The sequence below is a fragment of the Psammomys obesus genome, unplaced genomic scaffold, assembly GCF_907164565.1.
Source record: "Psammomys obesus unplaced genomic scaffold, mPsaObe1.curated_primary_1811, whole genome shotgun sequence".
Lineage (NCBI taxonomy): Eukaryota > Metazoa > Chordata > Mammalia > Rodentia > Muridae > Psammomys > Psammomys obesus.
Window position 1 is genome coordinate 2,470,167 of NW_026596143.1, and position 17,883 is coordinate 2,488,049.

The window sequence follows — 17,883 nt, forward strand, 5'->3', positions numbered from 1 at the left end:
CCCAAGAGGAGACCCCACAGACGCTCACAGGGCCTCTTGGATGGAGAAAAGGATACCCTGCCTCAAGGTAGAAGGCGGGGATCAACGCTTGGAAGTCGCCCTTCGGTCTTCACACGCAGCATCATGGCATTAACACACATGAATGCATGCGTATGTATATACACACAAGGGTTTGTTTACTTACTATTGATTCTTTGTGAATTTCACATCATACACCCCAGTCCCTCTCATCTCCCCATCACTTCATATCCACCCTCCACCTTTGAAACCCCCCCCCCAAAAAAAAAAAAAAAAGAAAACAAAAACCATCTTGTTGGGGAAGCTGTAGTGTGTCACAGGGTACCCACCGTGTACCTTTTCATTTACGCATCTTTACTTGCAATAAGCCGTTGGTCTGCTTCAAGGCCTCTGGCTTCTGCTTACACTATCAATACTGGATTCTCAACCGGGTGTGATAGCCTCTTGTTGCCTTGTGTCATGGAGATCATGCAGCTTCGGATCTGCAGGACCAGTCCCTTCACATGGTCCGTCAGCTCATAGAGGCGGTAGAGCTCCGGATCTGGCTCAGGGTGGTGGCTGAGATGGTCAGCCTGCCAGTTCTCCTCCCACACCACCAGGGGGAACTCTCCAGCACAGTCCTGGCTAGCTCACCCAGTGAGGCAGCTCTGGGAGGGCAGGGCCAGCTCTTCTGCTCTCCTATCTTTGGAAGCAGCGCACCCACACCCTTGCCACCAGAGCCAGCTCTACAATCCTGACTAGCTGAGGTGCGGCCCACTCTACGGAATGCTGTAGCCTTGAGGGCTGGGGCCAGCTCTCTCAGTGATGACGGGTGAAGCGGGACGGGGACGCATCTCTCCCTTGTCCACCTCACAGCGGATGCGTGGCAGGGACACAGATTTTTTTTCTTTTTTTAAATCACTTGCTAAAGTGGATTGGATTTGTTTTTAAAAGGAAATTACAATCAAAACAATCCCATGAATATAAAGAGAAGCATTTTCTTAGTCATCAGTTTTGAAAGGGGGTAGGAGTAGGCTGTGCACATTCTTGGAAGGCACTTTGTTTACCTTGAGCTACATCCCCGGTATGAACTTTTTTGGGGGGAGGGAGGAGTTCAAGATAGGTTGTCCTGGAACTCACTCTGTGGATCAGGCTGGCCTTGAACTCCGAGATCTGTCTGACTCTGTCTCCCAAGTGCGGGGATTAAATGCTGTCAGTGTGAACTTTTTAAACTTCTGTTGCTTACAGTGCTGTAGTGATTGTGACCCAGTGTGCCAGATTAAAGCCAGCATGTTCTGCTCAGAGTGTTTATAAACCTTTACCATTGGCCTAGTTTGCCCTAGTTTTATAATCATAACACGCTAAAGGAGCACACAAATCTAGAATTAACAAAAGTTAAAAGCTAGTGCAGCCAGTGAGTATGGAACACATGGACTTTATTTCGGTTAGATTTATTATGATCTTGACAAGTTGTTTAAAAGAAAAAATCTTGACGTGCTGGGCAGTGGTGGTGCACGCCTTTAGTTCTAGCACTCAGGAGGCAGAAGCAGGCATATCTCTGAATTTGAGGCCAACCTGGTCTACAAAGCAAGTTCCAGAACAGCCAAGGCTACACAGAGAAACCCTGTCTTAATAATAATAATAATAATAATAATTTTCTTTTACATTCTTCCTAGCATAGAACTAATTTATACTGTTGGGCTGGTCGGCTTTACAATTCTGCAAACAAATAAAGCATCAAGTGTGAAGAAACTGGTGTGAGTCAGGACTGTGGGCTCTGGGGAGGCTGAAAATGGAGAAAACCAGGGCATACCACACAGCTGTTTCAGAGTTTCAAAGCAAGTCCTATGAACACTGTTTGCCTCTACCCTGTTAGGTGGAAAGGCTGTCTGCAAAAGTTGTTCAGTGGTTTTACCTGCATGGTTTGTGGTGTGGTACAATCTGAATACTTTTGGAAGTGCCAGTGTCTCCTGGCAACTCCTTATGGTGGGCTGTGCAGTCTAAGGAGTTCCCAGAGACTCGGGTGCAGCGGGGATCCTGACCTACACAACAGGAAAGAGTTGGAAGGCAGGAAAGGGCACACCCAGAGACAAAGTGGATGCTTTAGTGCAGGCATTAAAGATGCACGCTGAAGTCTCTTCTATGACTATTGTGGCTTTTGAAGCACATCATTCAAAGGATGTTATCTGTGAGTTTAAAGATTAAGAGAAGCTCAGAACAGCAAGTTACTTCACTTAAAGGAATTTTTCTTCGTAAATGAGAATTTAGGTGTTTTATGAGGTGTGTTTCAGTTTATGGGTGAGCGGGGAGTGCTGATAAAATTGAACTATAATGTCAGAAGGATGTAAGACATGTTTCGACCCTAAGAGCAATGCATTGTCTGTTTTAGCCTCATTCAAGGCTGTTTCTTCTGAGTATAGAGTATATAGTGGCCTTGCAGCGGCTTGGCCAGGAATATTGAAATTCTTAACTCTCGGCACTCTCTCTCTCCAAAGGAATGGGGGCTGATCATTTCTGTTGCTGGCTGTCCTGCCTTTCTACCCTGCCTCTTTAGGACAGTGAGAAATGAGTGCAGTTGATCTGCCGGAAATACTTCAGGATTAAGGTGAGCCTCAGCTCTGCCATCTGGAGTCGCAGCCTGGTTCTGCAGCTTGCTAACCAGAGGATGTGCTGAGTCGCTCAACTTCTTACCTCTAAAATGAGAATTCTTACCATTTCATAGTTTATGAGATAACTAAATGGCCTTTTTTATTCAATCTGAAAACTGTCTCTGCCCTCGCTCCTTGGCCCCCAAGAAAAGGCACAATTGGCTAGGAAGTGGGCTAGACGAAAGCAAGTCCATAAAACAGCCGAAGACCCCAACCATCGCCCTCAAATTCCAGTTGCTCCTTACTGAAACAGTAATGTGATAAGTTCTAGGGATTTAATAATACCAAACAACAACAATAATAATAATAATAATCAAAAAACACCCTACCAGCTAGTCTGAGCATGTACATCAAGCTTATAGTGTGGCTCAGGTAGTCTGAGACTTTCATCTTAGGTGCAGCAGGTTGGGTAGAACACGTAATTCAGGCCTGACCCCCTGCCCTCGGTGAAGCCAGTTTGCCTTGAAGCATAAGGAGGAATGGATATCTCCATGAATCAACGGGGGGGGGGGGTCTGCTGGGGGATGAGCGGGTGGGGACAGCATGTGACCAAGAGAAAGTTGGCTTCTCATTGTGCCTACCAGGTTTTTGGAAGGTACCAGTGTGCACTGTGTGCCCCACGGGCATGCCAGGGTGCACATGTGGAGGTCGGCGACCTGCTCTGTGGAGTCGCCTCTCTCCTACCCGACTCAGGTCATCAGGCTTTTGGAGAGCTTCATGTGAGCCATCTCGCTAGGTGGGCGTCTCTAGACGAGAGTGTGGCAGCTTGGACACTGGCTCCTGGAGCTGTGGTTCCTAGGAGACAAGCGCTCCTGGGATAGCTTGCTTCTCAAGGCTCTTCTCTAGCAATACTGGGTCTATTGAATAGATTCTGTTTCCTCCCTAAAAACGTCTCTCACATGAGCCCCCTTTTTCAACTGGACAACTCAGGACTTTATATTTCACTTACTGTTTTCCATTCAGTAAAGTCCCTTTGCCTGGGATTGGAGAGATGGCTCAGAGGTTAGGGGCACTGGCTGCTCTTTCTAAAGGTCCTGAGTTCAATTCCCAGTAACCACATGGTGGCTCACAAGCATCAGTAGTGAGATCTGGGTGCCCTCTTCTGGCCTGCTGTCACACATTCAGGCAGAATACTGTACAACTCAATCTTTGAAACCAAAGTCCCTCTGCCTCAAAACTAAGATTTCTCCTGTTGTTCGACTACAAAGCGGCTATCCTTCCCCCACACCCTGCCCTGCTGTTATGGAGGTCGGATAAATACAGATCTTTAGGGCTCATGAGATAGTAAGAGGCCTAGGTTGGCTAATAACCAGTTCGGATATGGCGACAGCAGATTATGTCTGTTCCACACAGCAAAGTAGACTTAAGACAGCCCTACCTTGATTCCCTCCCCGAATGACATGTTCTTCCCCTAATCTTGCTGATGAAGATCTTGTGAACCATGTTACCTTAGGAATTGTGACCAGGCCCTTATCCAGGAACGCAGTGCGCTGTTTTCTACACGTTTGTTACCTCTTGTCTGTTATATACAGCTTGTTGCCCGTCGCTGCTAGTTTACTGTGGGCATCTTATCTTTACATTTTCATTGTAAATTCTTGTTTTACTTGGCATTTCTGTATAGGAAAGGGACTTTTCCCCCCATAATTTTTTAACTACTGAATTTTCTTATTAGATTGACGTTTCCAAGATATTATGATACAGTGGGAAAGTAGGTTTTAGTTTACAATTTGGAAGAGCCACACCAATGGAAACTGATAAAAAATGGTGTGTCTTCCATAATCAGGTTTTACATAACCACTAGCTTACTTTCTCACTCTAGCCTTGAAGCATAACTGGGGCCTCAGACAATGTACATTGTGTACACTCTTCTATTCCAGCCCTCTTTGCTGATGTTTGCTGACACTGGGCTCTTCCATCGAACCATCCTCATCGTCAACTCCTACACTCCTATAGTAGGTCCTCTTGGGAAAGACAAGCCGTTACCACTGGCTCTTTCTGACTGTGGTCACCAGCCCTCTACCTGCCTCCCAATACTCCGCTTCCATCAGCTGGTCTCCACTGCAGGTACTACTAGGGAGGCCCGATTAGTTGAGGACCCAAGCTCCTTCCCGCCCCTCCCAAGCTCCAAAAGCAGGATGCTTTCCAACAAGAGTCCACAAAAGCAGACATGGTTGAAAATGTATTTATTTTTCTTCAAATGATCATTTTCAGGCAATAAATAAAAACAGACATGTTTGACTTCTAAAAAACAAAAATCCCCTAAACTATGTACATCCTACAGAAATACAAGCATATCAAATGTAGAAATGACACCACTCAGAAAGATGGGGCTATTTATTTACACAAGTTACAAGTATTGCATTGATATCTTTCTGAAGTTCTTTGAGTGATCCATGAACCGAGGAGCAGGGCACTGGAAAGCAGGACTTGAAAACAAACACAGACTTTCTCCATCTTTCTTGGAAACAAACTTTAGAGAAATACATCAACACCCAGACACTATGTGGGGCCCACTCACAACACTCCACAAATTGGTTTCCACTCAGGGGCTCCCCCAAAGAAACCAACTCACCCCCTCGGCCAGCTGTGGCTAGTGGGACCACAACGACCCTCTGACAAAGCTTCTGATGGGGACTCCTGTTTCACAAGCTGGCTGTGTGTTAACAAGACCAGGCCTTTGTTAGAATTTTACCATCCAGAGAGAGCAATGGCATCTCCAAACTTGGCTGCACCTAGAACACTGGAACACACTGGTGTCTGGGTCCCACCCTCAAAAGTCCTGGTTTCTTTGGTCAAGGGCCACCCAGATTATGAGAATTTTCAAGGTTGCCCAGGTGATTGTGATGAACCACCAATATGAACTATCTTATCATTACTCCAGGCTTCCAAGCTATTGCCCAGTCCCTTCCCCTTGGGACTAACCATCCATCTTCCCTTCCTACCACCTTCCCAAGGACTCTTAACCTCTTTCCATGGCTTCCCCAGCCTTACTGAAAGCCAAGTACTGAAAGCCAGAGTACAAGTTCTCGGCACAGGGGTGGGGATGGGAGAATGAAGCTGAGGGCTGCTAGCCACCTGCTCACCTGTGCTTTAGCTCTCAACTCCCCAAAACACCCACGGATGGAGCCAAGACTCCCGGGGAAACTGGAAGTGTCCCTCATTCTCTGGCACATATTCAACAGCTTCCCGACACTGCAAAACTTCCCATCACCAGCAATCAGTTCATGGATGGGACACTGTCTTGGTTGGAGATAGACCAAGCCTTCAAAGAAGCTTCTGGAGAGACAGTCACCGTTTTTAAAAGGTGACCCCGCCACCCCAACACACACACAACTTTTTATCTTCCTTTCAACCAAACTAATGTCCTATTTTCCTTCTCAGAGTTTTGGGTGTCATGCTGTTATCAAGTACAAAGAAAATGATTTTATAAATAGCCCCTTGACATTGTCATAGGTGGTTTGAATTAGGAAGCAGGGAAGGATATTTGGAGCTCCCACTGCCTGTGTGGTTGGGATCCAGTCTGGGAACTAGGACACATTTGGCAAACACACTCATATAAAAAGGCTGTCTGTCCTCCAGAAAACCTTACATTCTTGGAACCCAGGACTTGTCTAGCTACAAAAACTCATCCTAAAATTCTTCACACATGAAACAGCTGCCAGGAAGCAGGGGAGGAAAAAAAGTAGGACCATCCAACTAGGCAGTCTCTAATGGGCCCCACCAACTGGGAGCTCAGCCCCTTCATGCCTTCAGCCAAAGCAGCCAACACAGCAGTCAGGGAGGAAGGGCACCCTCACTTCTCTAAAACAACAAAAACACAAAGTGAGGACTCTGAACTCACCCAGAGGCAGGGTGACAGGCCACCAATACAAGATATGCCAACACAGGTTCACAGTTCATGTAGGCAAATGTCACGAACCGGGCTGTCTGGGGTTTTGGACAAGAAAGAGCGTTCCACCACGGTTGTGACATTGAGGCTTGAAGTTATTTATGTGGGATCAAGAATGTCCACGGAGATCTAGGCTCCCAAAGAGGGTGAAAAACCATGCTCTTGTTTCTGACAAGTCTGCGGTGACCTCTAAGCTGGCGCTCCATCACAATACTGTTCCTCAATACTACAGATAAAAACACGTTCCCTCCCCACCCCACCCCAAGCCTTCCCCTTAGAAAACACACTCATTCCTCCAGTTGGAAAGGCTCCTTAAAAATTGTGTTAGCCCAGTCAGAACCCAAAATGGCTCCCGAGAACCTTCCCCTGGTGCGCTCTCACCCCCTTCCAGACTTTAGGAGCCCCAAGTCATGGCAAACCTCTTTTTATTCAAAGGAGGGCTTCTGAACATACTCACTTGTCAGACAGGGATTTCATAACAAGAATTTCTTGGTATGCTTCAAGTCAATTCCTAAAACAGAAAACTCCAGATTTATCCAAGAGAAAGGACAGTAGTGAGTTCACAAAGGGATTCATTCGTTTTTAGCTCATCTTTAGTGATCTGGCTCTGATGACCGCCTTGCCAAATGATTCACCGTAGGAAAATCTGAATTGCACTCAGTTTTCCAGGAGCACCTTAGATAAGATGGTGTTTATCAAAGACAATATCCAAATCCTAGGCAAGCTGGAAGAAGATGCTCTAGCCACAGCCAATGGACCACTGGAGAGGCAAGCTTATGGTGGTCCCAGGAACCAGCTGTAAAAGCGACCTGCCGTAGACATTTTTTTCTTGCACGTCACCCTGCCTGCTTCTCCGCGGCAACAATGCATGACAGCGATCACGGTGCCTGGCAGAGACCCACAGACTGCCCTCTCACTTCCTTGTTGCTAGCACACCTGTGTGAGGTTTCGGGGCTCTACTGTGTAACCTCAACAGAGATACATTGCCAAGTCACCAAACTCCCGCACATGCGTCCTGAAGAAGTTCTCAAATATTCGTTAAGCATCATTATTCAGTTGTCGACTAAAGAGAAGTGAAATGCTGTGGCCTGGAAGTTCTAGAACAAAACTCCCATGAATGCAACAACAGAACAAGCACACAGAACCAGGCACTTCCGGCAACCGCGTTTTCTCCACTTTTCTTTCCCTCTCCACTTGATAAAATTGGTTGGGCACATTTGCCAGGATCTGTGGGTTTCATAACTTCAAGCTTGACTGCTTAAAAAAAAAAAAAAAAAAAAAAATGAGGTAAATCTCTACCTGCAAAGTAAAAACTGACAAATAAACCAAGTCTTCCCTGGCCGCGGATGCTGCCGTTATTGCTCTATGTTGGAGTGTTTTGTTTGTTTGTTTAACGTGTATTCAAAGTCGTTATTGCCATTCTAGCTGGCCCTGTGGTTGGCCAAAGAGAAACGAATGAGGACAAAGCATGGGTCACCTGGTCCCCCACTGGCCAGTCCCTATTCGCTGCCTACATGTGGCTCCCACTGCCCTGGCGGGGTGGCCGACCCTGGACTGGTTCCGAGGCTGGTCCTAACAGCTGGGGGAAGTGGTGATGGGGCTGTGCAGGTACGGCAGGTTGCTGGGGGCCGAGTGCACGCCCACAGACACGGGGAAGCTGAAGACGAACTGCGAGGTGGGGGTGGGCGTGGCCTTGCCCCTCTCTCGCAGCGGCCCCGACGGGCTGGCGGCCTCGGCGGCGCAGGTCGTGGTGAGCACCTGAGACTCGAACTGCAGCAGCTGTCCCATGAAGCTGAAGTTGGGCGAGATGATGCTCCGGCGCTGCTTGACGAACTCGAACGCCTCCTCCAGCCTCACGCGCTTCTTCATCATCAGGTAGGCCAGGCAGATGGTGGCAGACCTTGAGATGCCGGCCTGGCAGTGAACCAGCACTCGGCCCCGGCAGTCCTTCACTGCATCTGGGGCAGAGGGGAGGACATGATCAGGGACCCTGGTGGACTTCTGGAACCGCCACTAGCAGGTGAATGGTCGAGAAGCCAGGTCAGTTTCTCCCCTTAAGTTGCCTTTTTTTTTAATCAAATATTTGGGGCGCGGCAACGGGAAAGTACAAGGCGAGTATCATCGCCTGCACGTTAAGCCTAAAATCCCCACCCGCCGTTCGCCGGCTTTCCCCCTCGCACCCCCGAGGAAGGGGAGGCAGCCTACCAATGTACTCAATGGCTTCCATGAACCAGGAGCTGATGTCCGCCTTGTGGTTATCTTCTACCGGGATGCACTTGTACTGGAAATGTCCCTCGAAGTGATTGGGGCAGTCCGAGGAGACATTCAGCAGGGCTGTGATCCCCAGGGCGTCCAGCATGTCCCGGCGGGCGGCGTGGTAGGCGCTGCCCAGGTAGAGGAAGGGGAGGATCTCCACGGGACCCCCCTGCCCCGAAAAGAAGCACAAAGACCCCAGGAAGACATGAGTGGCGGCACCAGGCCTGAGGGAGTCCTGGAGACAGTAAGACAACCCAAGAAGGCTTTCTAAGGCCTGCCTCTCCCCAGCTCCAGTTCAGTGGGACTCCAGCGGGCAGGGGCAAGGTATGGGCAGGTCTTATGGGATGCTGGCTGGGCGGTGTCCATGACAGCGGAAGCTGCACACTGGCCGTGAGACACACTCAGCCCACACCGGGAGTTCACGCTGCCAATGGTCGCGTGGTTTAGGGATCGGTTTGGCTGGATGTGTCTACACATGTTGAGAGAGGATATCATGGTGCGATGAGATACTGCCACTGTCCTAAAGATAACGACTGATGGGCAGAGATGGTGGATTCTAACTTCATCCCCAGTCCGTCTGACTGGAAAGGTGGTGGCCATGAGCTTGAGGCGCAATGATATGAGCGGATTTTTTTGGGGGGGGAACGGGACTGACTGGCACTCTTAAGTCCACCGGTATTTTATAACTTGCTGGTAGGTGAGGGAGACCAAAAGTGATCCCAAGGCCCTGTCTTTTCCAGAATATTCTCCAGCTCCCTATGGCCAGGTCCAAGCAGGCCTCTTCCTCTCAGCCACTCATACCTCCGGGGCGTACCTGTCAGGCATGATAGGTACACGCCCATCAGCTCAGCCTTCGGGGAGCTGATATGGAATAAGGTCAAGGCCAGCCTGGGCTACAAAGGGAGAGCCTGTCTCAAAACGAAAACAAAACAAAACAGGCTAGGCCAGAGGCTGGTTGGCTGGTTGGTTGGCTTTTCTTAACCAGGGATAATCAGGGAAGGAGAAGAAATTAATTCCCAGGAATAAACAGCCCCGAACTAAAATCCCACCATGATACTTGGGGTTCGCCACCCTGTTTTCAAGTTTAGGAGTTAGGTATGAAGTCTGAAAAACTGGAACTCTCAGAAGAACGTTCCTTCATGTTCTCTTGACTTGAACCCGGCGCCCAGGGAACTGGGTACCACACCTACCTGGTCATGCAATGGGGTCCCACACGAGCTGCAACCCAGGTCCAAGGACTCCGTGGTGCTTGGGGGCACAGGTGGCGGGATGGCTGCCAGGGCCTTGGTTTTAGAGCAGAATTCTGGGTACTCAGAAGAAAACCTCTCATAGCCACCTGAGGAGAAAAGTGGTTCAGGTTAGTGGAGACACAGAGCCAGCGGGGAGCGAGGAAGAACGATCCCAAGGCTAGGGAGAGCTGTTGTCTCCGTCAGTACCACTAGGTGGCGCTGTAGGTCTAGAGATAATGGCTGCCGAGAAATTTTCCTCCCCCTCCCCCGGAGAGGTTTATTTGGTCAGAGGACCATATCGAGCAAGTCGAAGGTTGCTGGGGGCTTTGGGAAAGCCATGGCCAAGTCTTCAATTTGAGATAAAAATACGCAAAGGAAGATGCACACGGATATGCCAAGGGGACTCTAGTACCATGTGCAGTGAGCACTTAGCCAGCCGGTTAGTTGTGCCCTGGCCTGGTGAGGAGTCCTGCCATCGCCAGCTTCTTGCCCTTCTGATGTGAGAGGAGGCCAGACCCCCATGCGGGTGCACACTGGTACTGCACTGCCTCCACCGCCAAGGTCACACACGAGATAACCAGCTTCCATCACACAAACCACTCCAGCCACACAGGCTGGGGCAAGGAAGGCTTTTTCTGACCTGAGTGTGGAGGAGCTCCGCAAGGGCTATCAGATCATCCTCTTCCGAAGGAATTGTTTTGTAACGGAAAGATAGTGCCAGTCATCTGGTACAGCTGGGTCACTGTCCTACACGGGCCTAAGGGCAGGTGTGGGAAGAACGAACTACGACCCCTTTTTGTGGTGGCCTCCAGGACCAGAAACTATACCACTTCAATACAGCCTACAAGGCAGGGATCGACCACTCTCATGGACAGACCCACACAACAGGCTAAACAGAATGGTAGGTGGCTTGCTCCTTCCCTGTGCCTGGCCCTGCTGGAAAGGCTTTGTGCCCTCTGGCTATTCAGCCACCGAAGGGGCTGACATGTAACCTCAATTCCAACCCTGGGAGGCTGCTTCCTGCTGCCTCTGAGAGAAAGGAGAAATGTCTCGCCACATCACAAGGCTTCAGAAGCAGGGCACCCATTTTTTTTCCTCTCTGACCAGCGGCTCTGCTTGCCCTCTGCTTACGCCCTCCGGATGGAAAAGGATATCTCTGTGGTCAAAGTTCTTCCTGCTGAGTCACAGTGATCAGCCTCCAGAGGTGGAAGCCCGCAGCCCAGGTCTGCCAGCTATGGATGTGTTTGTGGTCTCAGTGGTCACAGCACCCAAGGGGGCAGGGTACCCTCTCCCTCCCATTAGAAATCCTTTTTCTTAGTGTGGCCCAAAAAGGGAGAGATGAAAATCTGAGGGATGAAGGAGCAATAAAAGCCTGTCACCAAAAGCCCTTGTGGTCTCTGCCAAGAACCTTCGGTCCATGGCCCCCATTAGGAAAAACAGGCTGGCTGAACACCCCATCGATAAGGGAATCACTTGCCCCTCTGTGTACCTCTGTAAACCTTCAAATCCTTAACCGTCTCCTAGTCTATCGACATCCACTTAAGCAACCAAAACATTTTTAAAAAACGAAGTTAACAGTGGTTCCTGGCAAAAAGTTTCCCTCCCGGAAGACAGGCACAACCTGCCGCACCTAAAACTAGTGTGGCGCTGACCCACTGTGGCTCAGATTCCACGGTCACAAAGGTGGACCTCAGAGACAAAGGACCCATTCCCACCCTTCACATCATGGAAGGGGCACACACAGGACCCGGCTGGCCTGAAGATCCGGAAGAGACACGAGCTCTGCAGACAGGTTACATCTGAGCCTTCTGAGTCATCAGCTGTGTACCCTACTCCCGCCATCCTCTGACCTGAGCCCCCCCCCCCCCCCCATCGGTAAGTGATTAATCTCCCCTGGCACGAAGTTCCGGGCAGACTGATTTGCCTGCCTGGCACGGGCACCCTGGGAGAGGTTTGTAACACTCCCCCCCCCACACACACACACACATTAAGCTGCTGGCTTTAAGGAAGCTGTGGTTGGATGCTATGAGGACAAGGGGTGTGTGTGCAGAAGGCCCAGTACAGGTAAGTTGTCACCCACACAGAGGAAGAAGCCATTAATTCCTGGCCTCACATGGCCATGCCTCTGTTAAGCCTTCCGTAACTCAAGGTATCTGAGTTCCTAAAACCTAGAGAGCCCAAACAGGGGCTGGCTACTTCCTGTGTGTCAAGGAGCCCAACAGAAAGCGTGAAGAGCGCCAGGGTTACACACAGAGCAGGCAAGAAAGCAGCCTGGGGTCTCACAGGCAGGTTAATGGCAGGGACCAGCATTCACCCCCGGGCGATTGTTATCTTTTCTTCAGCAGCCTTGCAGTCCATTCACACTGGCCTGTCCCTGGGGAGGACTGCTGTCCTCCCCAGGTGACTTCACACGTACTCAAGACACCTGACAACTGCGCTCGTGCCCAGACTTTTCCAGTGGGCATTAGAGACAATGACCCACCCTTAAAAGAACCAAAACTGAGCCAGGCCAGCACTTGGAAGGCAGAGGCAGGTGTTCGAGGCCAGCCTGGCGTACGGATCTAGTTCCGGGACAGCCAGGGCTGTCACACAGAGAAACCCTGTCTCAGTAAAGAAAACAAACAAAACGGCAAACTGAGTGGTACAACGTTCTAAAACATGATTGGGAAGATGGAAAGTTAATGAGTCTGGTCTTATTGAGACGGGGTCCACTCAGTAGCCCCGGCTGGCTTTCAACCTGGGGCAATCTTCTCATGCAGGGATTATGGGGTTACAAAGCACCATCCCCAGATCAGTGTTCTCTCTTACAGTGTGTAGGGAAAGCTGCCTTAAAGTGTTTTCCCCTCGGGCCCTCCTAACTAGCCCCACCTTTTGCAGGTGTCATCATGGCCACAGCCTTCATAGTAAAGAACCCGTTTTAGACCACCAAGTTTTTCCACCACGTTTTTATCGGAAACTTACTCCACCACACACAAAATCGCCAGGTTTGCCCTGCACCTCCCTCGCCCGTCCGAGAGAGTTGGAAGCCCAGCACGATGCTTCTAGCTGGTCAGTCTGGCCATCTCTGAAGCATGGGGCATCTTCTGAATAAGATTTCGTAACCTATACCAATGAATTCCAGCCTGTTTTTCCTACATCCGATTGCATGTAATGTCATAACAGACTTCTTAAAAGTCTTTATTTAAGAATCTGCTTGCTGAAGCCGGGGGTGTGGCTCAGCGGCTCATATAAAACAGGCAGGTTTATTTCTCCTGCTTATTACCTTTCGACCTGTTAAGTCAGAAATGGAAAAATCAGGCCTGGCTTTCACAGGGCTTGCCTGAGGAGCAGCTACACCTCCAGTTTAGCTCCAAGGCCTTCCTCCTCTAATTCTTTCACACTCACGGCAAAGCATTTCAGAGCATAAGCCATGGCCGTGAGGGCCTCCTGGCTAAGCTGGTTGGGGCTGGTCATAACTAACACGACAGGGTTCCCTGAGGGGGGTTGCTGGGGTGGTGACCACAGCTGCGGCTCTTAATGAGGCTGTCAATCAATACTGACTGCGAGGACCACCTAAGCCAAGGTCTTGCTCGGCCCAGAAAGGAAGGTTGTCTGAAGGTCATCTGCCTTTGCAAACCTTATTTTAACTGGGTGGCCTTCAAGCTTTACTAAACTAAGTGGACTTTTGACCCTTGGGATTCCCAATTCTTCCGGTCCTTCCCAAGGCCAGTTGGCCGAATTCCTTAGACCGCAGTTCTCAACCTGGGGGTCTCGACCCTTGGGGAGGGGGGTTGTCTAAGGGCCTTCTAAAGGGGTAGCATATCAGCTATCCTGCACATCAGACATTTACATCATGATTCCTAACTAGCAAACTTACAGTCATGAATTAACAAGAATAATCTTATGGTTGGGGGTTCACCCCATGAAGAGCTGTATGGAAGGGTCACTGCATTAGGATGGTTGAGAACCGTCCCTAAGGCCCTGCTTGGGGACTAGATGATTCTTGAGTCCCTCCCTGTCCTCCCACCCGGTCTGCTGTGTCCAGCAGGCTCGCTTCTGTTCCTGCAACATTCCCTCTCTGCCAAGAACTACCTCTCTGAGTAAGGAAAACAGCTACCCAGTTTTACAGGCTCAGGAGTATTTAAAGGGGTTTCTTGGCTCTTTAGTGACCACCTTTTCCTACAAGAAGCTCTGACAGTCTGAAGGATCAAGAAGAAGATCCACGGACACCTCCTCCCTGCCTTTAGTTATAACCTTTGTTGACTGGAAACATCGGCTCACTTGATGCCAAAGCTGTACTCTCTCCATTCAGTTGTAATGCCATTAGGCCTGGGATTCCTGCTCAACACTTATCCTTTTACAATTCTAACACTCCCAAGTCTTTTCCTTTAGGGGACATTACATGTTGTGTTGTATTTACAAACAGAAGAGAGGCCAGTCATTCTTCCTCTGGGTACACAAAGTAGGAAATGTAGGCAAGCCCCTGAGCTATATGCCCCGAGGAGAGCCCTAGCTCTGCACTGGGAAAGCTGGAGGAGATAAGAACCAGGGAAAGAGACAAGCAGGCACCAGCCGAGCTGAGTGACATCCCCTCCCACTCCTACCCTACTCAATTCCGTGTCAGGTCAAAGACCTGAGGGCAGGCGGGTGGTAACCAAGAGGAAAAAAAAAGTGGGCCGTCCAGATGACTATCCCAATAGCTCAGAACAGCCCCCTGGATGACTTTGCAATTGGGTTTGAATGAGAACTGGGGTCAGGAGGTAAATTCTAGACAAGAGGGAAGTTAAAATTGTTCAAAGGACACGTGGTCAAGAATCTGAAATCCATCTACAGAGATCACAGGCATCTACCACACCAGGCTGAGATCATTTTGTGTGTGTGTGTGTGTGTAATTGATTAATTGTGACACTGGTGATACTGGCATTAAAGAATTATTTCTATTAGGGTAGGATTTTTCCCCCTTTTAAGAGCCAAGTATTCTGAAACTCCAACCCAAACATTTATGGAGGTTAAGACTCTGAAAGACATAAACTGAGATAAAATCTGAAAAAAACTAAAAATTTTAAAAACTGTCCCTAATATTTTATAGGATTTTAAGCTCAAAGTACTTCTCATGATTTTTACTCACAAAAAGGAAGTGTAAGATCTTAGTTGCTGTTTGGACCAAACTTGATCAATGGTAGCAAATGTACCAAGATTAGCAATACTTCAGCCAGATTTAATTTCTGCTTTTAAATCCTGGCTTGTGAAAAATCCAAGTAACCAGTCCTCCTCCTTCGAGAGAGAGAGAGAGAGAGAGAGAGAGAGAGAGAGAGACACTGAGATTTCTTTTAAAGGCACCTATGGGTTGGGGGTGGGAGGCCACATCTCCCAGAAGGACAACCACCATGTCTCCCTCCCATCAGCCCACTGCCTGGCCCCCTTACTCCACCAGCAGAAGAGGGGCCCTGATTCCCCAGCTGAGCCAAATTACCCCATTAATAACTAAGAACAAACCTGCCAGGCTTCCTATCACGGCTCTAGGCCGTGATTCTCTCCCACCAGGCCACATTTCCTAGGCCGGCAGGGGCTGAAGGGCTAAGAGCTTGCTTCCTAGAGCAGACATTTTCCCCGCTGCCCTCCCTACCAAGGCCTTTTTTAATAGCTGGCAGAGAGGAAGCGGAGGGACCGGGAGGTAGCTCGGCAAGCTACCACTACCTCTACAAGACACGAGGCAACATTCATTTTTCCCCAGTCTCATTTTAGGCTCTTGCTTCCAAGAGCCTAAGGGCTGCTCAACTTCTTTCTGGCTAGGAGCGGGGGTAAAGGTGCGTTAACAGCTGTTCCTGAGCAGATGAAAACTTAGCAGTCCAGGCCTGTAGCCAGGCCGAGATGAGCGCCACCTCAGGACTGGGGAGTGGCCTTTGCCTTTTGAGGGGCCAGGGGTGATCCTCCCAGGCCAATAACGGAGGGAGGTGGAAAGCAGAGATTAAGTGCGGCTTGAAGGAAATTCTTCCTTTCTGCGGGGCAGGGACCCGACTACTCACTAGAGATGGGATTGTCATTTTGCCCAGAGGCCACCTGCCCTGTCCGATCTTACATCACTGTTTGCCCTGAAGCATCTCTCAGAACTGGCCTGTTCTCCCGGTCTCCGGATCCGAATCAGGACCGGTAGAGTGCCTCGAGCCATGAGGTTTATTTAACCTTAAAAATATGCCTCTCTTCCCCAGGCGCCCGGCCTGCCCCGGAGCCTGCTCCCCGGAAGGAAGCCAAAGGGCTCCGGATCAAGGCCCGCAGCTGCTGCTCCAGGGCGATCCCCTCCGGATTTCTTCCAGGAAGAAAAACAAAACAGTCTGTGACTCCACGTGGGGCTGAAGCACTCCCGAAGCCAGGGCTGGGAGGCCTGGGCCCCAGCTCAGCTCTCTCAATCTGAGAGCTGAGGAACCCCGGACATCCTGGGCTCCCCATGGGACTGTCACCCCGAAACGATTTCACCTTTCCCACCCGCGAGATCTCAACTCGGGGAGAACCGGCAGGCTGGAACAATAGGCCAAAAAGGGCAGGGGGACCCGCGCCTGACCCAGGGTTCCGGGTACCGCGTGGGTCGCGTGATCCGGGCGATTCTCCCTAGCAATTTCTCCTGAGGGGGCTTAGGGAGAAGACTGAGCAACTGGGCTCCTCTTAGAGAAGCAAAAGAAAAGTCAGCAAAATCGCCTTAGCAGTTCAGCCTCAGGTCAACAGCAGCGTTTCCCTAGCAGCTGATGGGTCAAACGGTCAGGAAACAACTGCGGAGAACAAAGCCCCCCGCTGTTCCCGCCCCGCCAGCTCCAGCTCGCCCGCAGCCAGCCGCTTCCCGGCGCTCTTCGGAGAGGACCCGAGAAAAAGACTTCGCTCTCGGCCTCCCCGGTTGACCTCCCCGGGTACCGAGGGGGGAAAGGTCCAGGCAAGGGGGCGCAGAGCCTCGGCAGGGAAACGGGCAGGGCTCTTCCAAGGCGGAGATAGAAAAAACCGCCCGGGTTCGGAGGCAGAGACCCGACTGGCGCGAAGGAATGCGCGGAATGCGGCGGCCGGAGGTTTCGGGGCGCAGCGCAGCAGGGGGCGCCCGACCCCCACCCCCCCCACCCCAGCGCTCGCCGCCGGCTCCCCAGCCCGAGGCCCCTCCCGATCGCCGGGCTGGCAGGTGCGGCAAGCGCTCGGTCCCCTTCCTCGGCCTCTGGGACAGTGCTCTTTGGGGGGGGGGGGGGTAGTCTGACATCTAAACCTGCAGAGCCACCCACCTTCTCCCCGGCCGCCTGTTTCCGCCGGGATCCGGGCACGCGCCGCTCGTAAGAGCCGAGAATGGCGTGTGAACAAAAGGTGGCAGCGGGATATCAGGAGGAGGAGTCGCAGTGCCGCCCGGTGTCCCCAATATATTGGGGCACTTAGGTGTCCCCCAGCCCGGGGCAAGTGCAGTTGGCCGTCGCCCAAGAAAGCTCCGAGTTGAGGCGGCGAGGGGACAAGCGACACATCGCTCCCCAGAGGGGCACCTGGAGTCTCCCTCCCTCCCAGGCAGCATCCCCACCTCAAGCTTTCACCTCCCTTCACCGCTGTCCGGGGCTCTCGGGGTCGCACGGAAACACTGCGAGCGCGCTCTCGGCGCCCGGAGCTGGGCCGCGCCGTGCAGGGGAACCGCTGCCAGCATCCAGGCCGGAACCGTTCGCGTCCGTAAACACGGAAACCCCGAGGACGCGTGCGGGCTGCAGGCGACCGGAGAGACGCGCCAGCACGGCCTCCCCGGGACCTGGGCGCAAAAACCCATGCACGCTGACACGCGCACAAAGACGCGCGAGCGAGGAGGGCTCCCGCAGCCCCAAGTCGCTCGGCTGCTTCTCCCCGTTCCCAGCGGGGGAGCCGAGTCCCCCCCCCC

General features: G+C 51.1%; 1 protein-coding gene across 3 annotated transcripts in view; it reads right to left on the reverse strand.

Annotated features, from left to right (window-relative positions):
* Window positions 1-4,819: 4,819 nt before the first annotated feature.
* The window catches only part of Dusp4 (dual specificity phosphatase 4), a 14,062-nt gene continuing 998 nt past the window's right edge, over window positions 4,820-17,883 (reverse strand). Inside the window, exons 2-5 of one of the 3 annotated variants that reach the window (XM_055593496.1) lie at window positions 9,981-10,126; window positions 8,740-8,959; window positions 8,293-8,492; window positions 4,820-7,788 (exon numbers count right to left, since the gene is read on the reverse strand). In XM_055593496.1, coding sequence (XP_055449471.1) covers window positions 7,771-7,788; window positions 8,293-8,492; window positions 8,740-8,959; window positions 9,981-10,126 — 584 coding nt within the window. In that variant the 3' untranslated portion in view covers window positions 4,820-7,770. The other 2 variants (XM_055593495.1, XM_055593494.1) reach the window with 2 other exon arrangements.